Genomic DNA, 25,146 nt, shown 5'->3' with positions numbered 1-25,146 from the left:
GCTTCACTATCGGATCCGCATCCGAAACAAACTGCACAAGTCTCTTTCTCCTCGCTCTTCCTTCGTTCCAAACGCAAATCCCCAAATCTCTCCAAAAAAAATTCCCCAAATTCAAAACCCTAATTCTGATATCACATCAGGATGTCATCTGATCCAGGCTCAGCTTCGAATTCCTCCTCCCAATACCCATCCTATCCTCCCCCAGCGAATCCCAATTCCTACTTTCCTTTGCCCTTTCATCTCCAGCAAAACCCTAATCTCTACTCAGCGACGCCGCCGGTGAATTTAGCGCCGCAGGCTTACGCTCCCTCTTACTCCGCCGCCGCCCCCGGTGTCTACGCGCTGCCTCAGTATCAGCAGGTAATCTCACCGCTTCTTCTTGTTCTATGCAATTTCCAAGTTAAAACTTTAAATTTGAACAGATAACGAATGAAAAGATCCTTTCTTTTTGTTGACAATCGAAGAAAACCTAGAACTTCATCTAATAATTTGATTAATCAATGCTTTGTTTTTGGTAAAAACAGTATTTCTTTTAAAATTTACCCTGTGCTTTATAGACTTATGATTCACAAATTAGCTCTTTTTTTAATGTTAATAGGCACAGCAGTTGTTTCAAAGGGATGCGCAGACTATTACACCCGAGGCTTTAGAAAGCGTGAAAGCTGCGCTTGCAAACAGTGAGGTTGAACACAAGGCAGAAATAAAGAAGAAGGCGATACCACGAAAGGCGGCTGGACAATCTTGGGAGGACCCGACATTGGCAGAGTGGCCTGAGAGTAAGTTTTAGACTGATTTTGGTTAGCTATGTTTGTACTCATATTGATAAAGTTTAATTGTCAACAATGGAGTTTAAATAATTGGCATAAGTTAACATGATATGGAGGAGATTGTGTTATACATCAAAAAAGGACTTAACATTTATTATTTAAATATCCCCCCTTGTTTAGCTGGGATGAACTATGTCTTGCAATAGAACCCAATATTGAAGGTGAGCCTTCGTGCAACAGTAAGGTCTGTCGTCGTGTGACTTGGCGGTCATGGATTCTGAGTCTTGGAAACAGCTCTGGTAAAAAATTTAAGGTAAGACTGCATACAATCGATGAGACCCAAAGTGTTCCTACTCCTTGGACCCCACACATTGCAAGAGCTCCGTGCACCAGGCTACCCATTAATAGAACCCAATATTTGAGAGGCGGAGGGGCTAAGATTTCTGTCAATATTATTTTCTTGAAATATTTACAGAAATTGGATTTCTGCAGAAGAATCATTACATTGCTCACTATTTTGCATTTCTCGTGTAAGATTAGTGAAGGGGCTACTAATTATACTGGCACTCTTGCCCATGTGCATGACTGTGGCTCTTTCATGGAAATAATTTCTCAATCAGAAACTGCGAATATGTAGCATAATACGGTGCTTAGTATGCAAGTGAAAAGAATAATTTCTTGTAAATAGATCTCATGAACAACTGTGACAACCTTTAGAAAGGAATTGAGAAAGGTTTTTTATGATTTAATCGTTGCACTTTGGTAATACCTTCGAACAGCAATGACATGAAAAATGTTTTCATCCCAATTCATTGGGGTTGTCTATAACACTCCTTTTCATTCTTGCAATTGTATTATGGTAGGCTGTCTTGTTTAAGTTTGGATATTTTTATTTTGGATGGATCTTTTCTCCACAATGTTCTCAAATCTCAAATAGTAGGGCCTAATCAGTTCTAGTGGATTTCTTTTATCTGGGAATATACTTGTATCGTTTATACACTTTCGGTGGACATATTTTTTATATAGTTTGTGCAAGATACAAATGCTTACTCTTTATGATTTCTGCAGATGATTACCGTTTGTTTTGTGGAGATCTAGGCAATGAAGTTAATGATGATGTTCTTTCGAAAGCATTTTCAAGGTTTCCTACGTTCAACATGGCCCGGGTAAGTTGATTAGTTCTCATCCTTTTGTAATATTTATTTATTTATATTTGTCTATGTTGTGAGGTCGAAGTTTTTTTAAAGTTTATAAACTAGTACTCCGGTGCATGCCATGGGTGCATGACACAATACAAACTTATATGTACGACCTGTTTTTACTATAATTGATTATTGATGATAATATAGATAGGGGTATAAAAATTAGATGTTAGTTTAGAATTTAGATAAATCATCTTCAAGCATATAAAAATTTGATCAGTACAAAACAAAAATGTTTCCTATGTTTACAAGTAATAGCATGAAAAAGCAAAGAACCGCACATATTTCTATATTGTATTCATTTCACTCACTCTTCAACTTTTACAAAATTGAAATATTTCATCCTAAAATATTCAATGAATTCATGTTTGGATAGATTATTCATTTCCTTTTATCTTCTAATTGTCAAATATCATACATTAGTGTGGAGATATTCATGTGAGCAAGATATGAACCTGAGGACTCATGCAAGATATATATAGTTGATATCTATCAAATGAAATGTGATATAATATAATTAGCAAGTAAATATATCAAATCATGAAAAGCATAAGCAAATCTGAATCATATACCTTTGTCGGATTCTTGCAATAATTTTTGAACAAATTTTCGATACTCACAAACTTGATCTTGAATCAATTTTAGATGGAAATGGAGATTGGGATCAGAGGGTGAAAGAGTAATGCTCGAATCCATTGAGAAAATTGAAAGTACCCAATGCCACTAGGAAGTGCAATGATACTAATTGAAAGCACCCTAGAGGGGGGTGAGTAGGATTTATGCTAATCTAATCTGATTTATGTCAATTTAAAACTTTTAACAAATATATCCTAGCAAATGAGATATGAACAATATACGTGCAATGATATACAAGTAACACAAGGGTAAACAAACTACTAAAATGATAGGGCAATATAAACAACAAGCAATTGACAAAGGTGATATAAATGATAAACACAAATATAAAAGAACGCCAATAACAAACGCAAACAAACGATATGATCACGGAGTTCCATCCCCACGATCTACGTCTCTGCTCCTCACCTCGAGGAGATCTCCACTATCATGACACACCCGGTTTGGAAGTCGGAACTTCTCTACACACTCGATTTTCTAGTTCACCGAAAAACTTTACAATCTCACTCTTGTAATCACACTTTACACCCTTTAAGTGTTGGTCTCTAGCCCGTGTTTTCCTCATGTGTTAGGAATTATAACCTACCTCTAGGCATTATCACCTACCTAACTCCTCTTGGAACGATCCCGTCTCTCACCACACATTCATCTTGGTGTACAAGTGTATTACAAAGTGATCTCACAAATTTAGCATAAATACAACAAATTTGTTCTCTACAATGGATGAGAACTCTATGTAGGCTCACACTTAATTGTTACAACTCTCATAATCCCAATAATACTATGTATGAAAATACTTAAGCTCAAGTGGTGTGTGTAAACAATGAGTGAAATCAAAACTAAACTCAAATATGAAATCTAGCTTAAAACAATGATAATCAAACAAGTATATAAATGTAAAGCTAGAGTTTGAGTTTAGAAAACTTCTCCAATGAATAACACAAGAGAGAGATGAGTTAAAGCTCAAACATCAAATGATGATCTCTTCTAGCTCTTGTGAAATTCTCTTTACAAACCGAAACTTGAAAATGCTTAAAAGCTTCTTAAACAAACTTTTAAACCCTTGTAAAAACTCTCTTAAACTTGATTAAAATATTTCTTATGTAGCCTCAGAAGTATGATAGCATGGGGTATATATAGGCTCATGAAACAACCCCAAAAACCAAGAGAAAATATCACAAAAAGACAAAATAATAAAAACTAAAAATTCTGGAAAACTAGCCGTTATCATGTCGTCAGTCGACTGATCAGTCGATTAATGAACTGACCGTTATAGGCATTTTTCAGCTCATTAGTCGACTGACGATATTTATCAGTCGACTGACGACATTTATCAGTCGACTGACTATATTTATCAATCGACTGATGGATCATCAGTCGATTGGTCAGTCGACCAAAATGAAACAGAAACTTTTTTATTGATTCCAGACATATTCTTTAGTCGACACATCAGTCGACTTACCAGTCGATGATAACAGGTTATCAGCATGAATCAAATAGTAAAACTGATTTTTGAAGTGCCTTTAAAAGTAGCAAATAAATTTTAAAAAATATAAAACTTTGGGAAATCATTGTAAACATGTAAATGAACATGTTACAAAAAGAATTTTTGGAATTACACTTCTCAATAGTGAAAACTCATCATTTTTCAAATATGTTCAAAAACATGAAAAATATATATATATATATATATATATATAAACCAATATAAATGTGTGTGTGTATGATATTGAGCTTAAAGTATTGAACACACATAATATAAATCCTAAACTAATTATACCAAGCAATGATCTTCATGACGCTTGATCTTGGTAACATGGACGAAGCTTGAACTTGGATCTTCAACTTGAATTGCAAGGCTTCATTCCACTATTCCGCAAACCTCTATTGGATATGATCGTGAAAGCTTGATTCCATCCATCCTCCAACATATTGTTTGCCTAGAATAGATACAAAACACAAACACTAGACAAACAACATTAGATGTAAATTTTTTGTAAATCATCATCAAAACAAAAGGACCAAAACACAAACACTAGACAAACAACATTAGATGTAAATTTTTTGTAAATCATCATCAAAACAAAAGGACCCAACAAAAATTTCTCTATTTATTTGGGATTTTGGATTAGATTCTTACTGTTGGAATGAGGGAGGAGAGAGAAAGAGAGAATGTGAGGGGAGAGAAAAAGAGAGGGCAAGAAGAGAGATATTGTGGATCTAATTTTGTTTCTATAACAGTCTTTTACGAAATGTGGGATATAGATGTTTTGATTTTCCTAATTTTCCCCTTTAATAAGTTTTCATTCACCTTAAGTTGTAAATAATTTTCTTGGAATTTTTTGAAATTGTGACACAAGTAGAACACCAAACATAAAGACCAAAAGGTCATGTTCTTTTAATAATAGTAATAGATTTTCTTATTGTTTGATCTGTAGAGGTATAGTAGAAGTTTTTCGTGAAAATCTTCTTGTAGTTCATATATGCCTTTGAGAAGGTGCTTCTGCATTTATTTTTGAGTTAGCCATATCAAGACCAGTGCCCTTTGTTTTTATGGAATTGGCTGTGAGCATCACTCACAATTATTTTAGCATATATATTTTCGTATCTCGTTTGTTTCAAATATACATTTTCAGCTTTACCCATCTTTCTAGAATATTGTTGGATGTTTCAAAATTTCATCATATTTCCTGAAATTCTAATCCAGCGAAGCAATTTTACCATGGCACGGAGTTCACATAAAAACACTCAGCTGTGAAATTTGTTGCATGTGAAGCAGGTCTTTAATTAAGAATTTTGTTAATTAATATGCTGCAATTTGCTCAATATCTTCCCAGCCTTTTTTCACAAAAAGAGAGAAGGGAGAACTGAGAAGTTGGTTTTACAAGCTTTTCACTATATACTGTAATTCTTTATGAAGTTCTTGTCATGCATGACGCTAACTTGTTAAATAGATCTAAATCGAACTTGATTATGTAATTCTTTTTTTTTAAGATAGGAAAATGTGTTCTCCCTCCTGCCTGGCTCGGCAACTGCTTACAGGCATTTTGTTGATTATGTTGTTTGTATTACTGTTTCCAACTTGAGTAAATGATTTGCTTTGTCTTGACAATTTCTTTTCCAGGTTGTCAGAGACAAAAGGACTGGAAAAACAAGGGGTTACGGATTTGTCAGTTTTGCAACCCCTTCAGATCTGGCAGCAGCATTGAAAGAAATGAATGGTGTGTGATTCATATTATCTACTAATGCATGAAGACATGAAAAAGAGCACTCATTTTTTAAAATGCAATTTCCTCATTATAGTCAAACTATTTCATCTCAGATTTAACTTCCTTATGCAACTGTTCCAGGTAAATATGTTGGAAACCGGCCAATCAAATTACGTAAAAGTAGTTGGAAGGACAGGACAGATGTGGAGGCTTTGGGAAGGCAGAAGGTTAGCATTTATTAACCATCGCTGGGCTCTCAATTTGACTGATATATCTTACATGCAGTTTGGGTTATTGTTTATTCTTTTTTGTACATTCAGAACCATGCACAGAAGAAACCGAAGTTGGCAAAGAAGGGTATTCTGCACAAGTGAATCTTCCATAGTCTTAACAAATGATTTCTGGGAGAGCCAACTGTGAGTTCTCTAACCATCTAGATCACACCCTCTCATTGTTTTTCAATGTCTGCCTCATGATTTCAGAGAACAATTATATTCCTGAAAATATTGTACTTGACATGGTGGTGGAAGGCCAGAATCATGATCATATTTGTCAAATGTCGTAAGGAAACTACTCAGATCTGAACAGGTGTTGATGGTCAATAGAGGACAAATTAATATCACGTGTATGATTATCCTATTAGCGAGTTGTTGACTTGTTCTCGAAAAGGTTACTCTGAACTTAAAACCGATGAGCAATTTGCTTCACATGCATGCTGACTGCATTGTCTCAAAATCGTATGAAGGGGTTTTTGTTTCCACGTACTTCTTTAGATTGGATAGAAACACAGTCCGCATTAGGGATTTTGTCAGGCTAAAATCCTTTCCCTTCTTCTTCTTCTTCTTCTTCTTCTTCTTCTTCTTCTTCTTCTTCTTTTACTTTGTGTGTGTGTGTGTCTGTCTAGGCCTAGTGGGTTGGGATTTGGGAAAAGAGATTAGGAATTGTTCTCAAACCAGCCAAAATCTAACGTCACAAATTCTCTCTCTAGAGTGTTGGATAGGAGGAGGAAAGTGAGCCCCACATTCAACTTTTCATGCCACTTTTTCTCCAACCAAACAAAAAAGAAACTTGAAAAGTTGGGGTTTCATGAGATGTTGATTTTAGCAGATTACCAAAACTTCATTTATGTTAAATGGAGACAAGTTCATTTCACTTACCAAGGCTTTGGTTTAGTAGGTCACATTACATGAAAAGGTCATACTATTCGTGTTTTGTTTTGCTTTAACAATCAGAACCATTCAGTCTTCAACAAGTTCCAACTTCTAACCTGTTTGGCATTGGCTACATATACATTATTGTCAAATTACCAAGACTTCATCTTAGCATCCATATAGCCTCCAAGGTAAAAGGAATCCTGCAACATGGTAAAAAGAGATAAATTGGTTTCACTTGCCAAGGTTTTGATTTAGTAGGCCACATTACATGAAAAGGTCATACTATTTGTGTTTTGTTTCACTTTACTATTATAACCATTAAGTCCACGATAAGTTCCAACGTGTAACTTGTTTGGTGTTGGCTACATATGCATTATTGTCAGATGCATATACATTACAAATCTAGACATCTCATCTAATCCTTCTTTATTTTGAAATTTGGGTAATCCCTTATGTGCATGAACGTTGCTCTGCCAGTGATTATGCAAGCTTCTTAGTTAGCCATGCTAACCAATCGGATATGCCGATATGGATCAAATATGATACTTAATATTCGTATATGGTTGTTCATCACGGATACGGATATGAACACAGCCATGGTTTAGTATAGTCTGCATGTGCCAAATTGAATAAGCTATGAATGCAGATGTGGATATCCACGTTCTTTTGCATCACGACTCTAGTATAGTGGTCTGATCCCCCAGAGACGTGTCTTTTCACTCCACCAAACACATGTTAATTATCAGGGGTTTTTTTTTCATTAGATTTGCTTATATTGTGGAAGATGGTAATTGGAGAAAACCCTGATTTATTTTCGATAAAATGATTTTCATTTACTCTTTTTTTTCCCAGCACCAAGTATTTTGTAGGAGGGCAGAATCTCATAAACTGATCAAGCTAATTCCCATATTGAAAGCTCCAAGCTGGAAACATGGCATCCTTCAAAAAGTAGCTTTCAGCGTCAACAATAAAGCTTTTCAGCACCTATCAAGAAAAAAAATGCTGTCGATATTGGTGGTATATGGTTCTCATTTCTGCTCTTTTTCCCCCTTTTTTTTCCCCTTGTGGATTTTAGAATCTTATTGGAATTGCTTGTCCTGTACTAATACGTGTATCATTATCAAATTTCCCCAAAAATCTTGTGTACCAATTAATGATGTTTCGTTGTGTTGAATAGGGCTTCTGAAGTAAATGTCACAACTGGATTTATGTTTTTCTTTTTTCCTTTTTTCTTTTCTTTTATTTTTTTGTTTTTATTTAAGAACAGAGGTTTCAGTTTTTTGGTTTGCGAGATTGTAAGTAGGAAAGTCGAATTAACTTCTAATTTGTTTGGGGAAATGTAGTAAATGTTTAGGAAAGACGAGTTAAATCATGATTCGTAGAGGGGAATGTAGCAAATGTGATCGCCAATTTGATGGAACTAAAACATTCAGCCTACATAAAGGGAACTTAAAAAATAATTCCACTTGTCAAAAAGACTTCCTATCCCAAATGGTAAAGCCCTTTGTACCCCTGCCAGAGTATAAAATCACATAGTTTTTTAAACCAATTTTTTTTTCCAACCAAACTTTGAATTTATTATTAAAAAAATTCACAGTAAAAGTTTCAGATATCCAAATTATTGATTTGAAGTGGAGCATCTTATGATGCTATTATATATGCCATTTAGTTGTCATATTTCCTGGGCATGTCATATTCTAATTTATGTTTCTAATATGTTTCTTAGTCTGGCCGAGAATGGATTTTTTTAGCAGTGTTGTTCACACACCACTCTTGAGATAATGAGATTTTTTTTGAAAAGATCTGAGATAATGAGATTAGTCGTTTTTATATTGAATACCTGTGTTTATACTTGACAAAGATTAAAGCGTGTGGATCAAGGAAAATGATTAGATTTGTTAATCTATTTCAACGACAAAGATATTATTAGCGAATCCGTTACGTGAGGATTATATTACTCTTCAGTCTCTGACTCTCTCTTGTACTACAGTAAATTAAGTCAGCTGAATGACTTATTTTGTGCTTCACAAAGGAGTGATTAATTCTCTTTTGACTCTTAATCTGCTGTCAAACAGTACATTAACCGTCAAACAATGGCTCAACTGTAGATCTAATTCTAAACCAATATATCATGTGTAAGTGACTCATAGCAAAAGTGGTGAGTTAAGAGTCTTTGGCAAGGCTTATTTTTTTTAAGCTTATAAGTTACGCTGATTTTTAATGGCTTTTAATTTTTTAATAAAAACACTATAAAAATTATTTGAGTATAATGATAATTTGTTTGGTCACACCTAGCTTTTTTAAGTGAGCTTATAAGCTAATTTTTTTTTAAAAGCTAGGGTATATTAGCTTTTTAAAATGAGACTTATAAGCTAATTTATTTGGCATTTTACTAAACGGATAAAAAAAACTAGCTTAAAAGTTCATTTGACCAAAAAATAAGCCTCCCAAACACCCTCTTAAACATTATGCATGAACTATTGTTGATTTTTAAATTTAATATGTCCGAATCTAATATAATAATATCATAAGTGAATCAAAAAATTTTTTAAAAAAAATTATGAATACTCATAACGTCATTCCTTGTGCGTATACATTAGAAGAAACGAAAATATACATCAGAACAGAAGAAACAAATATAATTCGCCTGATACATTCATAACTGAGCAACAATTAGTTTCATTATTTTGCAGTGTCCATTCAAACATCTGTGAACAAACTAAACAAAAACAATCTCAAAAAGCAAAAGAATATTAAAGCCTTTTAGCTATAAGAATCACATAACAACTTTAGAAATCAAGAAATACAATCTAACAAACAACTTTAATCTATGAGAAAATTGATCAAAAGCAACCAAAAAAACATCTTAATCTGAATCCTTGAGGATATCATCTACAAGCCACATCTTCTTCCGAATCACGAGAATCACATCACCATCTTGTGTATCATCTTCATTAGGCTCAGCATCCACTCGTGCCACCTCCTCCCAATGAAGAGCTTTCAAGTGTTTCTTGATGAAATCTATGACTATTTTTGTGTCGCGAACAATTACAAAACCAGTTGGACGAAGAATCCTGTCCATCTCAATGAGGAGGTCCTCAGCACTGCATCCTTTCTTCTCAATCCCAGAGAAGACGGTCCAAGCATGGAGAAGATCATAAGTTCGAGGATAGGTTGAGTATGCCTCACACCTGCAAATAGTTATGGTAATAATAATTGACGTTATCCAATTTGAACTTGTTGAATCAACATTTAGATATGGAATTTATTGCATATAGAACCCCTTTAGTATTGCATTCCTGAGCTTACTACCCTGATTTTTTTTACTATTTTACCCTTGGAAGATATTGCCCCTGGGTTAAATTAGTGAGTATTTCTTTAGGGTAAAAGAGTCCAAAAAATCATCTAAGGGGTCTATCTTCCAAAATGAAATTACATGGATAGTAAGCTCAAAAAAATGATACTACGGCGGGTTCATGTGCAATTAACCCTATTGAAATATCACGGAATCTGCCTGGAATACATATAAGGAAGGGATAACTCTGATAAGGCATCATAAAATCTGAGTGCTAACAAATTCAAGGGTAATACGTCGCACCCTCCAATCAGCATATGAAATGTATCTGCAATAAATCCACTTTATATATTGATTTATACATTTTACTTTGTTTAAGACTGGTTTGATAAGAAGCATTCTAGCAATATAAACATGCACGTTGGCATATGGATACAGGTTTATCGATTGCTAATGTGATGGTTGGGAGATTAACAATTCTTTATCAAAAATGGAGGTAGGAGTTTCAGAAAAGAATGTACAAAGGAATTTGAATAAAAGTAGAATTTGAATAAATACTTTTACATTTTAAGGGAATCATTCTTGACTACAAATAAAGGGTCAATTAAGCTTCTGAAAATCATCTCCTATAGGTAATAGTTACTCTAGACATTTATGTGATTTTAATTTAATTAAAGGATGCTGAAGTTTTTCAGAGTTACTAAATAGAGACTTTATACTAGAATCTACAAAGTTCATAATCTAGAAGGTATAATACTTTTGCAAATTTTTCTGGAGAAATCGAACACTTGGGCAAGCTATTAGAGAACCATGGGGAAATATAGATGTGAACATTTACGATAGAAAATGATGTTGTAATTTTAGTGAAACAAATTCCATGATAGAAACTTACCAGTCATGTATACTTCCAATTAGACCCCTATCATAAACTATCTTTAGCGTGTTCGGTCCATCTTCAGGCACGACATTCATCACCCATACATCTCTGTCTTTGAGAGCAGCTGCAAATGATCCCAGGTTTGCCCTCATGTCCATTATGTTCCTTATTGTGTTTGGTTTGATCTTTCGACTCAATAGCTTCCAGTAGTTCTCAACTCTCTGCTGCCAAGTTTCCTGCAAGAATAATACAAGTTATGATCAGAGCCCGATTCCTGTCATGAATTGATCACTTTTTGTTCAGGTATAATATTACCGTGTCCTTTTCGAACATCTCAGTTGTATAATCAAAATCAGCTAGCCGAGGAGGAGGGGTAGTCAACCGAGCTGGCCATGGAACCAATCCACTGCCCTGATCTCTGTGATTCTCTGAAAAATAGAATCATACCTTGGTTAACAAAAGTTCAGATATGAAGGTTTACATATGGAAAAATTTAGGCTTCAGCATACACAGGTGAAAACAATAAATATTCTGGCCTCGACCTTTATTGGATGTTTTCAGTCCTTTGGAAAGAATGCTTTAAAATGATTTAAGTGCCCCCACTAAAACTTTCTTCATTTCTTACGGGGCCCATTTCAGAATTTAGTTAGACAATGAGAAACAGCAAGCATTATCAGCTTTAAGAACATAGATTCAAGTAAACATCTGATAGGGATTTAAATAAGGGTTACTTGCAGATATACCCCCCATATTATAGCCAATCTGATAAGAATTTAAATAATATTATGGCCATTACTGTTTCATCTTTACTAAGATCAATATCGTTGTATTTTATAGGTTTCTTTTCATGCAAATATTTTATCTAACATTCATCATAAACTACTATAATTGGTGACAATCCTCTTTCCATTAATATTGAATAAGGGTGAGTAACTCTTCAAGCAAACAAATAATTGTGGAGACTACCGAACTTGGTATTGAGTAGAATATATCCAGCAAAGAGTACAATATCAGGGTTTTTGAGGATAAAGAGTTTCATAGAGAGAGGATACTCACGTTCAGAGTAAGGAGTAATACATGCTTTCATTGGAACACCCCAAACTGCGTCTGGATCATCACGAGAGCTGCACATTGGAGGTTGGGTTCCAGGTTCCCTATTATAGTAACAATCATTAGTCAAACATTGGAGGTTGGGTTCCAGGTTCCCTATTATAGTAACAATCATTAGTCAAAGGTTTTACCCAAATAACAGTTTGGTTCCTTTTTGCTTTATAGTAACAATCATTAGTCAAAGGTTTTACCCAAATAACAGTTTGGTTCCTTTTTGCTGCAATTTTCCAGCACATTCTCTCAACAAGAGCACTCATCTCTTTCCAAATTCTTAGATCTTCTTCATCTTGTGCATATGCTTCGGGAGACGAATAAGCAAAGTAGCCCCCAGGCCTTAGCACTCTATCTAACTCAAGCAGAAGAATTCCGTCTCTTTGAAGCCAATCAATCCTACAACGAGAACAATGAGCAAGTTCAAAGGATCTACTAGGATAAGGAAGTCTCTTAGTCCCCAAGACACCGAGATAAGCAGGGATTCCTCTTTCAAGAGCAAACTGAATCTGGTTCTGATGAACATCATTTGGTGCTAGTGACATTGCTACAATATCGGATGAAAGTAGGTATCCTCCAAAGCTTGCAACTCCACACCCAACATCAAAAACAGTACGGAGATTTCCCTCGTTGTTTAAGTTATTATTCGAAAAATTCAGCATCTGTCAGTTCAAAAAGGAATCAATCAACTAAGTCAGCAATCAATTGACTTCAAAGCATGAAGAAAGAACCAAAATCTAGGAAACAATAAGCAATGCTTAAGAAAGCACTTAATGAGTCTCTCTCACCCAATTAATTCAGATGTAGGTTTCTTTAGCAAACAGATAAGAGAAGTGATTTGGTCCCATGTTGAAAAAACGATTAGATGGATATATGGCTAAATATGCTCGGTCCTTTTAAGTCTAAATATGCTTGGTCCTTTTACGTCAGCTACTACCGCGTAGATAAACCTAATTCATCTCTCATTCATGAGCTTTTGCAACCTAGCAATTGCTTCTTAAATTTATGCTGTCACTTGAAGTGTTATAACTGAACCAAACTTACATTTGCAAGTGCAGCTATATATTTATCAGCTCCATAATGAAAATGGGTGCCACCTCCAGGAAACTCAATCTTGTCACCTTTCACAACCATCCACCTCTGATCAGACTTCTCGTGCGCAAGGTGAGTGTGTGGTATGTTAGCTTGCCACACTTCATCTCGGCTTTTTGGCCACTTTATAGGAACCTATAAAACAAAATAACAAACATTTAATAAAAACAAAAATAAGAATGAAGATGAGGGATATTAGTATAGAAGATCCCCCTATCTCACCTTATAACCAGGAGGCGGAGGGATCAAGCAATTGTAACGTCTCTCAGGTGGGGGGCAATGTCTCTCATAATGCTCCATCAAAGACAAATCTAATTTCAATCTCAACTGATAAATCAGATGCCTATCAAGGCAAGGAATTAACTCTGAATGGCGATCATCACAAACCTTCCCGGAAAAAGAAAAAGGAGATTAACTATTAGCATATGGAAATTACCTAGAATACTACTAGCAAAATGAGCTTAGTTGAAATGAGTGCTCACTGGAATGCTCTTGAGCGCAACGCTATCGCCCTCTTCTCCAAAAATGGACTCGTTTGTTTGAGCAACTTCTCCATCATCATCAATGTTGAAACCGAGAGACCTAGAAAATCTACTACCATACTCTAAAGCGGTACTAGCATGCTGTCCTTGAGGGTCGAAGAAAGATCCATAATAAACGAATAAAAAGACTATAAAGAGCACAGCAGCACAAATCCATGGCACCAAGTTCTTCTTTTGACCTCCATCTGCTCTCCCCCTCATATTTGTGGAAACTAACAAAATCCTAAGATAAATTCAACTACAACCACATCCAATACTTCACGCTATAGGAGAGTATATCAGTGTAATTAAAACTCTATTGCCTTTCTCTCATAGACCCCAAGATCTGATAAAATTAAACAGAAACTACCCAATATGAAGTAAATTCCTGCAAATAAACAAACCCATAAAACATCAGTTATCAACTGTAACAATCATACGGATACTACACAACTTGATATTTTTTTTCAGTTATAGGATTTTTTATAAAGCATTTTTATTAAGCCACAGATCTCCATATCAAACTCTGAATAATACCAATAAAAGTGCAAAAATGGATTGAACCCAGATAGATACATCGATTCCAGACAATCAAAATTGAAATACCCATCAATCAAATACACTCCAAAAAAATTGTAGAATTTGCAGAAAATGCATGGGACAACATTTAATCCATCACCCATTACATACTTGCAGCTGAACTACATATTTTTCCAGTAAATTTTACTACTAGCCGCCGACAAACAACAAGGCAATAAATCCACCAAAAGAATCAAACAATCAGGAACCCAGAAAGAACTGGGAGGAATTAAATGAAGAAAAATCTACGAAATAAGCGTCAAAATGAGATTTTGACTGGATTGGATGAGAGGAAACTCACTGCTGAGAAATGGGTCGGATCTGAATTTGGATCTGAAGACAGAAGATTGTGATTGAAAGATGCCCAAATAAGAATGGGTATATAAATAAAGGTCAGTTAATAGAAAATGAGGTGAGAGAGAGAGAGAGAGCAGAGGATAGAGAGAGAGTGGGAGTGAGTGCAGATCTCGGGGGGTAGAGAGAGAATCTGGGTAATAAAAGGGAAGGCCATTTATTGAGTGCCATTTGGGCAAATAACGGGAATTAGGCTGTGATTAGCTGCTCGGTTGGGCAAGTGGGTTAAATTAAACTACATTATTGACAAATCTAGATTCTGATCAATTTCCTAATTTTACTGTTACTTTTTTGTTGATGTTTTTAACCTAACGTTTTGGATTTGTCGGCGAAAGATGTGACACCGTCATGATATTTTTTTTTTTTCTAACCGCCTTTGTTAATTCACTAGACGTACTATATTTTCATGAGATGATCTTAATGAGATTTTGATAGGAGTAGAAAAAGGGGGTGCTTAGTTCGGTGGTAAATGTGAGAAAGGGAAAGGTTTCACAAAAGTAACTATGCAAGAGATAATCATTCCATTTCGTATCTAATTGCATCCTGTTTATGAGAATGTAAATGATCATTTCATTTCCATATTTAATTCATTACAATTTTATTTAGAACAAATTTTTTAAACAGACTCATTTCAATTTTTAATTTTCAAAACCGACTTTTTTTTTTTTTATTTACCAAAACCGACCCGATTTTATGATTAGCAGATTAATCACCTTCCTAAATAGTCGGGGTTGGCAACCCCGACTATTTAGGACGGTGTTAAACCCTAATTAGAAGCATTAAACCCTAAAAATTAATGTCCTAAATAGTCGGGGTTGCCAACCCCGACTATTTAGGAAGGTGATTAGTCTGCTAATCACAAAATCGGGTCGGTTTTGGTAAATAAAAAAAAAAGAGTCGGTTTTGAAAATAAAAAGTTGGAATGGGTCTGTTTAAAAAATTTGTTCTTTTATTTAACTCAGATTCAAGCACATATCCACAAAAAGTTTGAAAATGTGTGATATTACAAAAAAAATATAGTGTGGACATTGTTTTAATAAAAGGTGGGGTCTATCAATTTTAACGAAACCCAAGACAAAAATGTTAAAGTGTACTACTTTTCCATACTATTTTGGCAATACTACTTATAATGGAGTGGGGACTCACTTAAAACTTATATTGACGACTCATTATGACTCTACTCATTTGTGAGTGGCCATTTATGAGTGGCAGTGCCAAAGTAGTAGAGAAATGTAATACACTCATCACTACTCTAACCAAAAAATGACTTCAGTGCTTGTTTGTTTATATGAAAGTAATTATGAAGTAGTTGAAATAAAAGAAATAGACACTACTTCTGTTAATTTTAAACAAAAAACATTTATTTCTCTGAAAACCCTACTTTCAATACTTTCTTATATACTTTTTTAAAAGTTAAATGTTTTGATCTATTCGGTATAAGGAGCCTATACCCTATAGACAATGGCCCCACACGGATGACTGTCAATCCCATGTCAAGTTCTCATATAAGAAATGCTAGGGGCACACCCCAAACCACATCATCAACCACACTCTCCTCTCTCATTTGCTACAATACACGGGGCCCTACATGAGATTTTAAATTTTTAAAATCTCATGTAGGGCCCCGTGTACTGTAGCAAATGAGAGAGGAGAGTGTGGTTGGTAGTGTGGTTTGGGGTGTACCCCTATCACCACTCTTCTCATATTACTAAGGGTCCCTATTATTAATAACGTTCTTAGTACGGATAGTACAACAATTAAGAAAATATAGCTATAGAAAAGACATCAAACTGACGGTGGAATCATGTGTAGGCCCAGCTTAGCTGTACCCAGCCGTTAAAAGCCCAATACATGTCGGTCCAAGCCCACTATGGGCATTCACACGCTTTCAACGCGGTAAGTAAGATCCCTCTTACTAATTAGTACCCGATCATTTTACCAGCAGTCCGTGTGATTACCAAAAAAGGAAAAAGAAAAAAAAAGGATTTTGTGGAATAGAAACGTTTGGAAGGATTCTCTACAACACCCCGAAGTTCAATGGGTCTTCTGGAATTAAAATAGTCAAGGGTTTATTTACAGTGGCACGAAATGTCAGGGAGTTTTATGAAATTAACCCAAAAAATCATTAACGCAAAGCACTAATAACATATATAGACAAGGGCGTATGTGAAAAGTAACCAAGTGATAATTGTACCTCGAAACCCTGAACTCTCTAAAACCCTAGTCTCTCCGGAAAGCAGCGGAGGTCATCGGTGGCGCCTCCGGGTACGTATAATTCATTCTTACATCGAACGAAATTAGGGTTTTTCTCGATCCAAAGACGAGAATGAACATGCTATTATTCTAAAATAATTTCTCATCAATTTTGAACGATCTTTATTATTTTTTCGCCAATATTTGCAGGTCAAAATTTGGATCATTTTGCAGAATTAGCACCATGTATCTTCAATTTTACATAAACGACAACGGGGACAAGGTTTACACAACCAAGGTACAAGATTTTTGTTTTGCTAGTTCCCTTTAGATTTTCAATCAAAATGAGAAATTTTCTATACCAGTGCCCATTGCTTCTGGATTAGTTAGCATTATGATAAGAGTTTAGGTCTGTATTGCATGATTTGAAGAGTTACATTGTTAGTTGTTACTAAATTTGTGGAGCAGGTGCTTCTAAAATTGTCAATTTTTGTACGAATTGTCTTTGTATTTCACAGTATTGTTTGTGTTAATGATGATGGTTAATCTTTGCAGAAAGAGTCACCGCTTGGGTTGGTAACACAATCTGCTCATCCCGGTATATTATATTCTCCTTCTAGGATTTCCTTGTTATTATGCATTGCAAATTCAACCTACTATGGCTAAATAAGTTTTCCATTTCTCTAAATGTGTTTATAATATCACCTTTCCAATTAAGTTAAAAGAACTTGGTCTGAAGCAGTTAAAGAAGAATATGGTAATGATTAAGTAGCAAAGGTGCCCGTCAACACAATTGAATGAAGAAAAGGATTTATATGGCCAGCCCTAATAATTTGGGATAAAGGCTTTGTTGTCGTTTTTGTATAATATCACTTTTATTTTCCTTTCATGAGTGCATGATACTTTACTATTTATAACTGCTATATATTTTCTGAGAGGCTCATGTAAGTAGGAACATCATTTCGGTCATATTCGCAAGGATATCCTGATTTTTTTTTATCACATGCTTAATTCTGCGGATATGTGTCCCTTCCACATGACACTGATTAATTAGTAGGATGAGATCCCTTGGGGCACTCTCATTATAGATGATGGGAATCAAACCTAAGATCTCTCATCTGGTAGAGCAAATCTTGGCCATCCATCTATCCGCTTTTAGTTCCTTTATTCATAAGTTACTTGGAAACTCTCATGTACAATTATGCAAGTATTCATCGTTTTGCAAAAAAAATTAATTAACTAAAGACTAAAGTCATGTTAAATGTTTTAGTCATTGTCCCAGCATTTACTACTAATCATGGAGCTAGTGGATTTATTATGTTGTAACTAGTTGACACAAAATCTTTGAAACGTTCATCTACTCTGCCTTCCTATCATGTAATGTTTGTTAACTTTATAGGTGATAGTTTGTCATGTGATCTATTTGCTTTTGGCAATTGGAAGAGTTTCTTTTCATATCACTTGGATGTATGGACTTCTAAACCTAATGACTTAAATTTTAGAGATATGGCATCACCTGAATCAGCAGAATCAAAATCTGTATTCTTATTCTTAATTGTTACACAAAGCAAGTTGGTGGTAATGTAGCATAACATGAAACAATGTTTGAATCTGTGCAGCTAAGACCCTTTATGTTTTAAGTTATGGTATCCTATAAGGTCATTCTAAAATTCAATATAAAGCTTGAATTTGGTTGAGCAATTAGCGACTGATGGTGAATGAAGTTTGTTTCTATTGAAAACTAAGGTGATGGTGAATGAAGTTTGTTTCTATTGAAACCTAAGGTCTTGATATGCACTTCTCTGTCTTATTTTTTCTCCCTCTTACCCACTTTCTTATCTGTTCAAATCGGTGGTGTAGTTTAGTAAAGCTATGAAACTCAAATATCCCTACCTGGAGAGCTTACTAGTTACTTTCTAGTCATACTAGGTGGGGTCGCATTACCTGTGTATCAAAGCAACTTGATCCTCTCATTCATCCTTCCTTTGTTTTATTGGATTCGATCAGTGTTTTAAATATCGGCCCACATGTTGGACATGTCGGCTGACATGTCGGATTTAGAGGCCAAATGACACGATATTGAGCTTTTCAATGTGTATTGCATTTTTAGGGTTCATGTCAGATATATCGGGGGACATGTCAGATATGTCGGGTGATTTGTTGGTTATGTCGACCGATTTTTCGGTCTGAAAAATTGGCTGATTTTTTTATTTTGTTGTTTATGTTTATCTAATTAGGTTTGGGTTTAAATTCTTGATTGCCTTAATATTACTTTCAAAGACAAAAACCGATAAGTTAAGGGAAATGGAAAAAAATACCGAAGTAATATCCATCGCTCATCTTCTCTCTCTCCTTCGACATCTCATCGGTCTCTTCTCCGAGCTATTCCTTCGACATCAATATCGGTCGATCTTCTTTTTTCTTAACCTCTAATATCGGAGTCCTCTTTTCTCACCTCTTTCCTTCAACATCAACCCTAAGCATCATAAGTTATTTACTTTTTTATATGTTTAGGCAATAGAATGTTTTATGTCTGTTTAGATTTTATTTATGATATTTATATTATATATATGCTCACCATCCGATATGGCAATCCGATATTTTTTTCATGTCCCCTGACATATCCCCGATTTCTGCTATCCGACATGAATTTTTCCGACATGAACCCGACATCCGACATTTAAAACCTTGGATCCATCATTACTCCTTATTTGAAAATCGTATAAATGGGTCTGTGTTTTCCATCTATTTTCACAAAAGAAAAAAGACACGTGGATATTGATTTCCACAAAAAACCACATTATTGTGGTCAAGGTTTTAAATATCGGTTATCGGGATTTATCGAACGGCTAAAATCCTTATCGGATAGCGGAAATCGGGGATATATCGGGGATAAGTAGTATTTATCGGAGTGATATACTGGATGATGTGTATATATAATATAACAATTAAAAAATATAATCTAATCATGCTTAATAAAATATAAACATACCAAAATATAAATCATCATGTTTAGAATCATTAACCAATTGTAGAAAGCGAAACTTGCATCATAGCCTTAAAAAAATATAATGTTAGTCAAAATGGGCCGATAATCCCGATAAAAAAGTCTTACTTATCGGCCGATAAGTGCCGATAACGCCGATAAATCACCGATAAACCTAGAAAAACGATAACCGATTAAAAATCCAATTTATCCTAGCGGAGAGCTCCCAAATCCGATAACTCGGCCGATAATATCGATTATCGACCGATATTTAAAACAATGATTGTGGTGCTTTTCAGTACTTTGTGGGCCCCAACTCATTAATTTCCCATTTCTTTGTAGCCAACCAAACGATCAAATGGAAATAAAAAATGGAAATATATTTCCATAATTGTTGGTTTTCCTATTTTCGGTGCCTCAAAGCCTAACCAAGCAGTCCTTAAGGAGATTATATAAGGAATCAAAGTGCTGAAAGGTGTGAAAATTTTCTTGCTATGTTCTATTAGTTAGGCCAATATTTGCACATGGAGTTATCAAATGGGTCAGGATACATCGCTTTTTTGTTTCTCGATCATCTTTCCTTGAATTTAAATGCAATTGAGATCAAAAGATTCAAAACTAATAACTTGTCATCAATTGCTTTTGATAATAACCTCCTTCTTCGCATAATTATGATTGACTCTGAGGGAATTGTCGACAATGCTCATGACAAGACCAATAATTGTTGTAAAGTATATACTTTTCAAATTGCATTGTTATCAACTCTTTAAAGAATTATTTTCAACTTATCTGCTATCTAATTTCATAAACGTTGTATATCGAATATATATATTTGGTGTAGCAAGCCAGCTTCTGAAACTCGCGTATAGTTGCAGCAACCATGATCTAAAATGGAAAGGTAACAAGTTTTATGAAATTGTTGAGCAAAATCTTCAATTATGGCTTTGCGAAGTTAATTAGACTGTAAGATAAACCTAATACTAGGCTGCTTAACAGTTTGAATGAAGAAAGATTGTAAAATGTTTTTGAAAAAGTAATTCTAAGATTCATGCCTGACAACAGTACATGAAATATAACACAGGCTAAAAAGAAAGGGAATTTACATGTGGTTTTCTTTTGCTAGAGAAGTACAATATGGAAATTTAATATAATACATCATATTTCTTTTTTTAAGTGAGATAATTGGTCCTAATTTCTTTTGAAACATATATTTGCATCCAAGTAAACAAGGTTCCCAAAGTGATTGCTTGAGAATCTGTGCCTCGACAAAATTCAAATACATGAAAAGATAGATTCATTGTTTGCTATAAAATTTTTATACCTAATTAATTAAATCAAAAGTAAATTACAGTTAATTAGGACTCTACATGTTTCAGAATTATTAATATTCTAATTAGGAAGAACAGATAATTTCAAAACTTACCTTTTGATCCTGCACGACGTTTGTTATAACCTCCACTGTTTGACTATGATTTATTGATGTTCTTTTTATCCTACAGAAGATGTATTTTATGATATTAAATAAAATAATAAAATAAAACATTAATAGATGAAATGATTACTAAATGAACTGTTTTTCTTACAATGTAACTTTTGTGGATCTTCTTTGTTGTGCAAATCCTTTTAGGATGCAAAGTCTTTGATAAATCTGTTACAAGTGTTTGAACTTGAATCAACAGGTATGGGCTTTCAACTGTCCCAATTTTAGCATTAGAAGCTTCATTGGCAGAGCAAGTTTTCTTTATGTCATCGTTTCAAGCTTCACTTAGCATATGTCTCCTTTTCTTCTAAAGTTATTTAAAAAAAAAGTATTTATGTTGTGATATGAAGGACATGCAGGCGTAATTCTGTTAAGAACCAGAACTGAGTTATTGCGATCATATGATTATTAAAAAAATATTTATCCTTGGCATAGCTGGCAAAATGGTCCATGGATGAGGTTAAAGAAGACAAAAACAGAAAATATTCGTCTTAAATATGAAATAACCAAAACACGTATCTGAAGAACGAGAAAGATATGTAAAATAACACTTAACCGAGGCTCATGCTAATTTATAATTTCATTCCAGTTAGTTATCGTCTACCAGAAGCTACAAATTAAGTCATAATATTATACAAACACAGCCTTGAATGAAAACCTTTCTGGTTGAATATAAACAATTACGATGGTTTGTAAATTTGAAACATCAATGAAATCTATGATAAAAAATGCAGAAAACACATATTATCTTAATATGCTTTTCTAAACATATGGGGATAAAACGATAATGAACAAAGAAATGATTTAAGATTTGTCTCAAAAAGAACAGAAAAGATTTAAGAAAGGACAAAAATTTGTGCCTCTGTCCCCCTTTTTCCTTTTTTTGTTGGCCACTGCAGGTTGACTAAGGTAAGTGAGGAGGTATATATATAACAATGAGAAAAATGAATCATTAGATATGCTAAAAAGCTGACATCTTCAAGTTTTGAAGTTAGGATACTAGGGGATTGCTATGCAAAGAATGATGATCAAAATTCATGCACTGCTCTTGTTGCTTAATGTTTGATCCTCAAGTTTCTCTATGACAAAGAATTTGGTCATTTCTGAAACATACATTTTCTCTTATCGAGTTGGTTCATGCACGCATGCTCCAAATATGATAAACGGTATGCGACCTAAATAAAAATCCATAGTTCGAGGAATATATGAAAATTTTGGACGTTATTTGTCAATAAAGTGTCATATAGATAAAATACAATTAGTCCTATTATTTAAAAAAAAGGAATTTGATCGTTCTCTTTCTTTGAAAAGAATGAAATTCACAATACAGCTACATAAAAGTGCATGAGGAAACTCTCCTTACTACAAAGCATAAAGTTTAGCACATATACCTATTTACAACAGTGCTAAATTTACCGGATTCTTTGTCTTCAATTAGAATCTAGGTTTTATGCTAATAAAGTGTTATGTCCTATCTTGGTTTCTGAAAACAGAGGTCTCTAGGTTTGTAATGGTGCAAGCCTCATCTCATGAATTATTGAAGTCTTCAGCTATTCAAAGAGTTTTTTTCTTCTTCTAAATTTGCCATGAAATTTGAGAAATATTGAACACATTCACACATTTGATTTAAGACACTCTGTTTGATTTAGACAACTCTTGTATCATATAACTAGTATTTTGTTTCTTCAATTTTATCTGTTTTTCTCATATCCATTTTTAAACCAGCATTGACAACCAGCACATTCACAAGGTTTTTTTTGTGTGGATATTAGTCCCTTAAATCTTTTAAATTTTGAAATTAGTCCCTCAAGTCATGGAAATTGCTCAAGTCCCTCAATTCTTAGGTTAACTTCTTCAAATCAGGGCCTCAAATCATGGAAATTGCTATTAGGTCCCCCAAACTTTGACTTATTTTGAAATTAATCCCTCCAATCAAGTAGAAATAGCAATTGGAGAGATTATTTTGAAACAAATTATGAGAATTGGAGCTAATAGTTCACAACAATAGATTTTACTTGATAGACTCTCCAATTGCTACTTCTACTCTTGATCGGAGGGTCTAATTTCAAAATAAGTTAATAATTGGGGAACCTAATAGCACCATGGGTTGAGGAACTAATTTGAAATTAACCTAAGGACCTGATAGCAATTTCCATGATTTGAGGGACTAATTTCAAAAATATGAAAGATATAAGGGACTCACATGTATTCTTATACCCGGCCGAGATCACGAGTCAGTGTTTCTTGAGACTTATGGTCAAACTTAGTTCAACATAAACTCTTCAAGGTCATACTCCCCTTATTTGGATCTCTCTTGGAAAGAGAGTGTTGATGATTCTTTTGGCATCTAGTTTTCAAATTGAATGGGTGCATTTGTGAAGCCAACTTCATTAAATTTTAGAAAATCCACCCTTGAATATCTATGATCTTGATCTGTTTGTCATTCACATTGTAATCTCACTATTTCTATCAGATTGTTCAAGACATCTCAACCCTTGAGCAACCTTTTGTCCTACATTTGTTCCCTGCCAGAAAATAAGATGGTGTGGGAGCTCCAATACACTCTGAGGAAGTAAAAAATAAGCTATGCTTACTGCTTTAAGGTGGCTTTCATAGAATAGCCTAAAAATGTACTAATAATCAGGGTATTGATGGAAGTTGCATGGATTTGGCCTTTCTCTTCTTTCAATTTTTAAATTTTCATATGCTGGGACCTTTTCAATTTAATTTATTAATCGTCTTATTGTCGATTATCTCATATCCCTTTGTCTAAGAAATGCTTGCTTGTAATGCTTGACTTCTTGAATCCTTTCCGCTCTCTGCTCAACTTGTGAATCCTTCTTTGTTTAATGATTGAGTTGTACTCTGATTGTTTTATTTCTCTCTGGCGCAGCTCGCTTCTCGCCAGATGACAAGTACTCTAGGCAGCGAGTTCTTCTGAAGAAACGCTTTGGATTGCTTCCAACCCAGAAACCGCCCCTAAAGTACTGATATCCGAGCTTCAGATGCTCATATCTCTAAAATTCTAGGAAAAGACAATTGGTTTGAGATCCTAAGGAATATTTTGTGATGTTTGCAACTGCTATAATCTACTTCATGCGGTGTATAAGACTACAGTTTGATGTGGGGATTTTGTTGAGCAGTGGTCTTATGTGATCATTTATGTAATCTTTGCTGATATCGTACTATTGTAGTTATTCACCAGTTTTCAAGCAGAGTTCTGAAGAGACAAACATTGTGATTAACTTGTTTCTTCTTCTTCTTATTATTCTTCTTCTGCTTCTTTTTGTTTGTTTGTTTGAGTACTTTCTACTTCAGGAGACAGACTTGCTTTGTAGTTGGAAGGTAGATTGGTAAAAAGGAAACATTTTGAAGTCACTGCGCCGTGGAGAATTCACAGTTACATGGTGAAGATTCATTTGCTTGCAGGTTTATTGCCAACATGGTATTTTTGGGGGAATGAAATCTGGCTCGCTTTAATGCTCAGTTGAGATCCTGAGCTATGTATTGTGCATTTGCTGAAGATGTGAGATTAAGATTCTTAGATTCTACTACTTTCTGATTCAGAGCGGGTGCACCAACAATAATGTTACAATTGTAGCTTCTTTTTCCTTCCACAGGTCAACTGAAAACATAGTGGCAAAATTAGAAAGGAAGAAATGGTTTATCCTAGAGTATGATGTATGGATTAAACTGTGTT

At 34.6% G+C, this 25,146-nt stretch overlaps 3 protein-coding genes across 3 annotated transcripts; 2 read left to right on the top strand and 1 right to left on the bottom strand.

The window, feature by feature from the left end:
- On the top strand, positions 31-8,181 carry LOC109851393 (RNA-binding protein 42). Its single transcript, XM_020421490.1, has 7 exons — positions 31-360; positions 599-776; positions 1,836-1,933; positions 5,730-5,826; positions 5,956-6,041; positions 6,135-6,230; positions 7,821-8,181. Exons 1-6 carry the CDS (start codon positions 142-144, stop codon positions 6,186-6,188), a joined length of 732 nt encoding a protein of 243 aa, XP_020277079.1. The 5' UTR covers positions 31-141; the 3' UTR covers positions 6,189-6,230; positions 7,821-8,181.
- On the bottom strand, positions 9,603-14,915 carry LOC109851387 (probable methyltransferase PMT3). The gene is made up of 9 exons (XM_020421477.1): positions 14,735-14,915; positions 13,816-14,242; positions 13,556-13,720; positions 13,286-13,468; positions 12,434-12,903; positions 12,197-12,321; positions 11,456-11,568; positions 11,156-11,376; positions 9,603-10,159 (listed from the first exon to the last, which is right to left on the bottom strand). Exons 2-9 carry the CDS (start codon positions 14,074-14,076, stop codon positions 9,835-9,837), a joined length of 1,863 nt encoding a protein of 620 aa, XP_020277066.1. The 5' UTR covers positions 14,077-14,242; positions 14,735-14,915; the 3' UTR covers positions 9,603-9,834.
- LOC109851378 (H/ACA ribonucleoprotein complex subunit 3-like protein) lies at positions 16,953-24,691 on the top strand. Its single transcript, XM_020421465.1, has 4 exons — positions 16,953-17,052; positions 17,191-17,278; positions 17,536-17,578; positions 24,340-24,691. The coding sequence occupies exons 2-4, from the start codon at positions 17,225-17,227 to the stop codon at positions 24,435-24,437; spliced, it is 195 nt and encodes a 64-aa protein (XP_020277054.1). The 5' UTR covers positions 16,953-17,052; positions 17,191-17,224; the 3' UTR covers positions 24,438-24,691.

Source organism: Asparagus officinalis, chromosome 1, assembly GCF_001876935.1.
Source record: "Asparagus officinalis chromosome 1, Aspof.V1, whole genome shotgun sequence".
NCBI classification, from domain to species: Eukaryota; Viridiplantae; Streptophyta; class Magnoliopsida; order Asparagales; family Asparagaceae; genus Asparagus; species Asparagus officinalis.
This window is presented reverse-complemented; position numbering and strand designations above follow the sequence as displayed.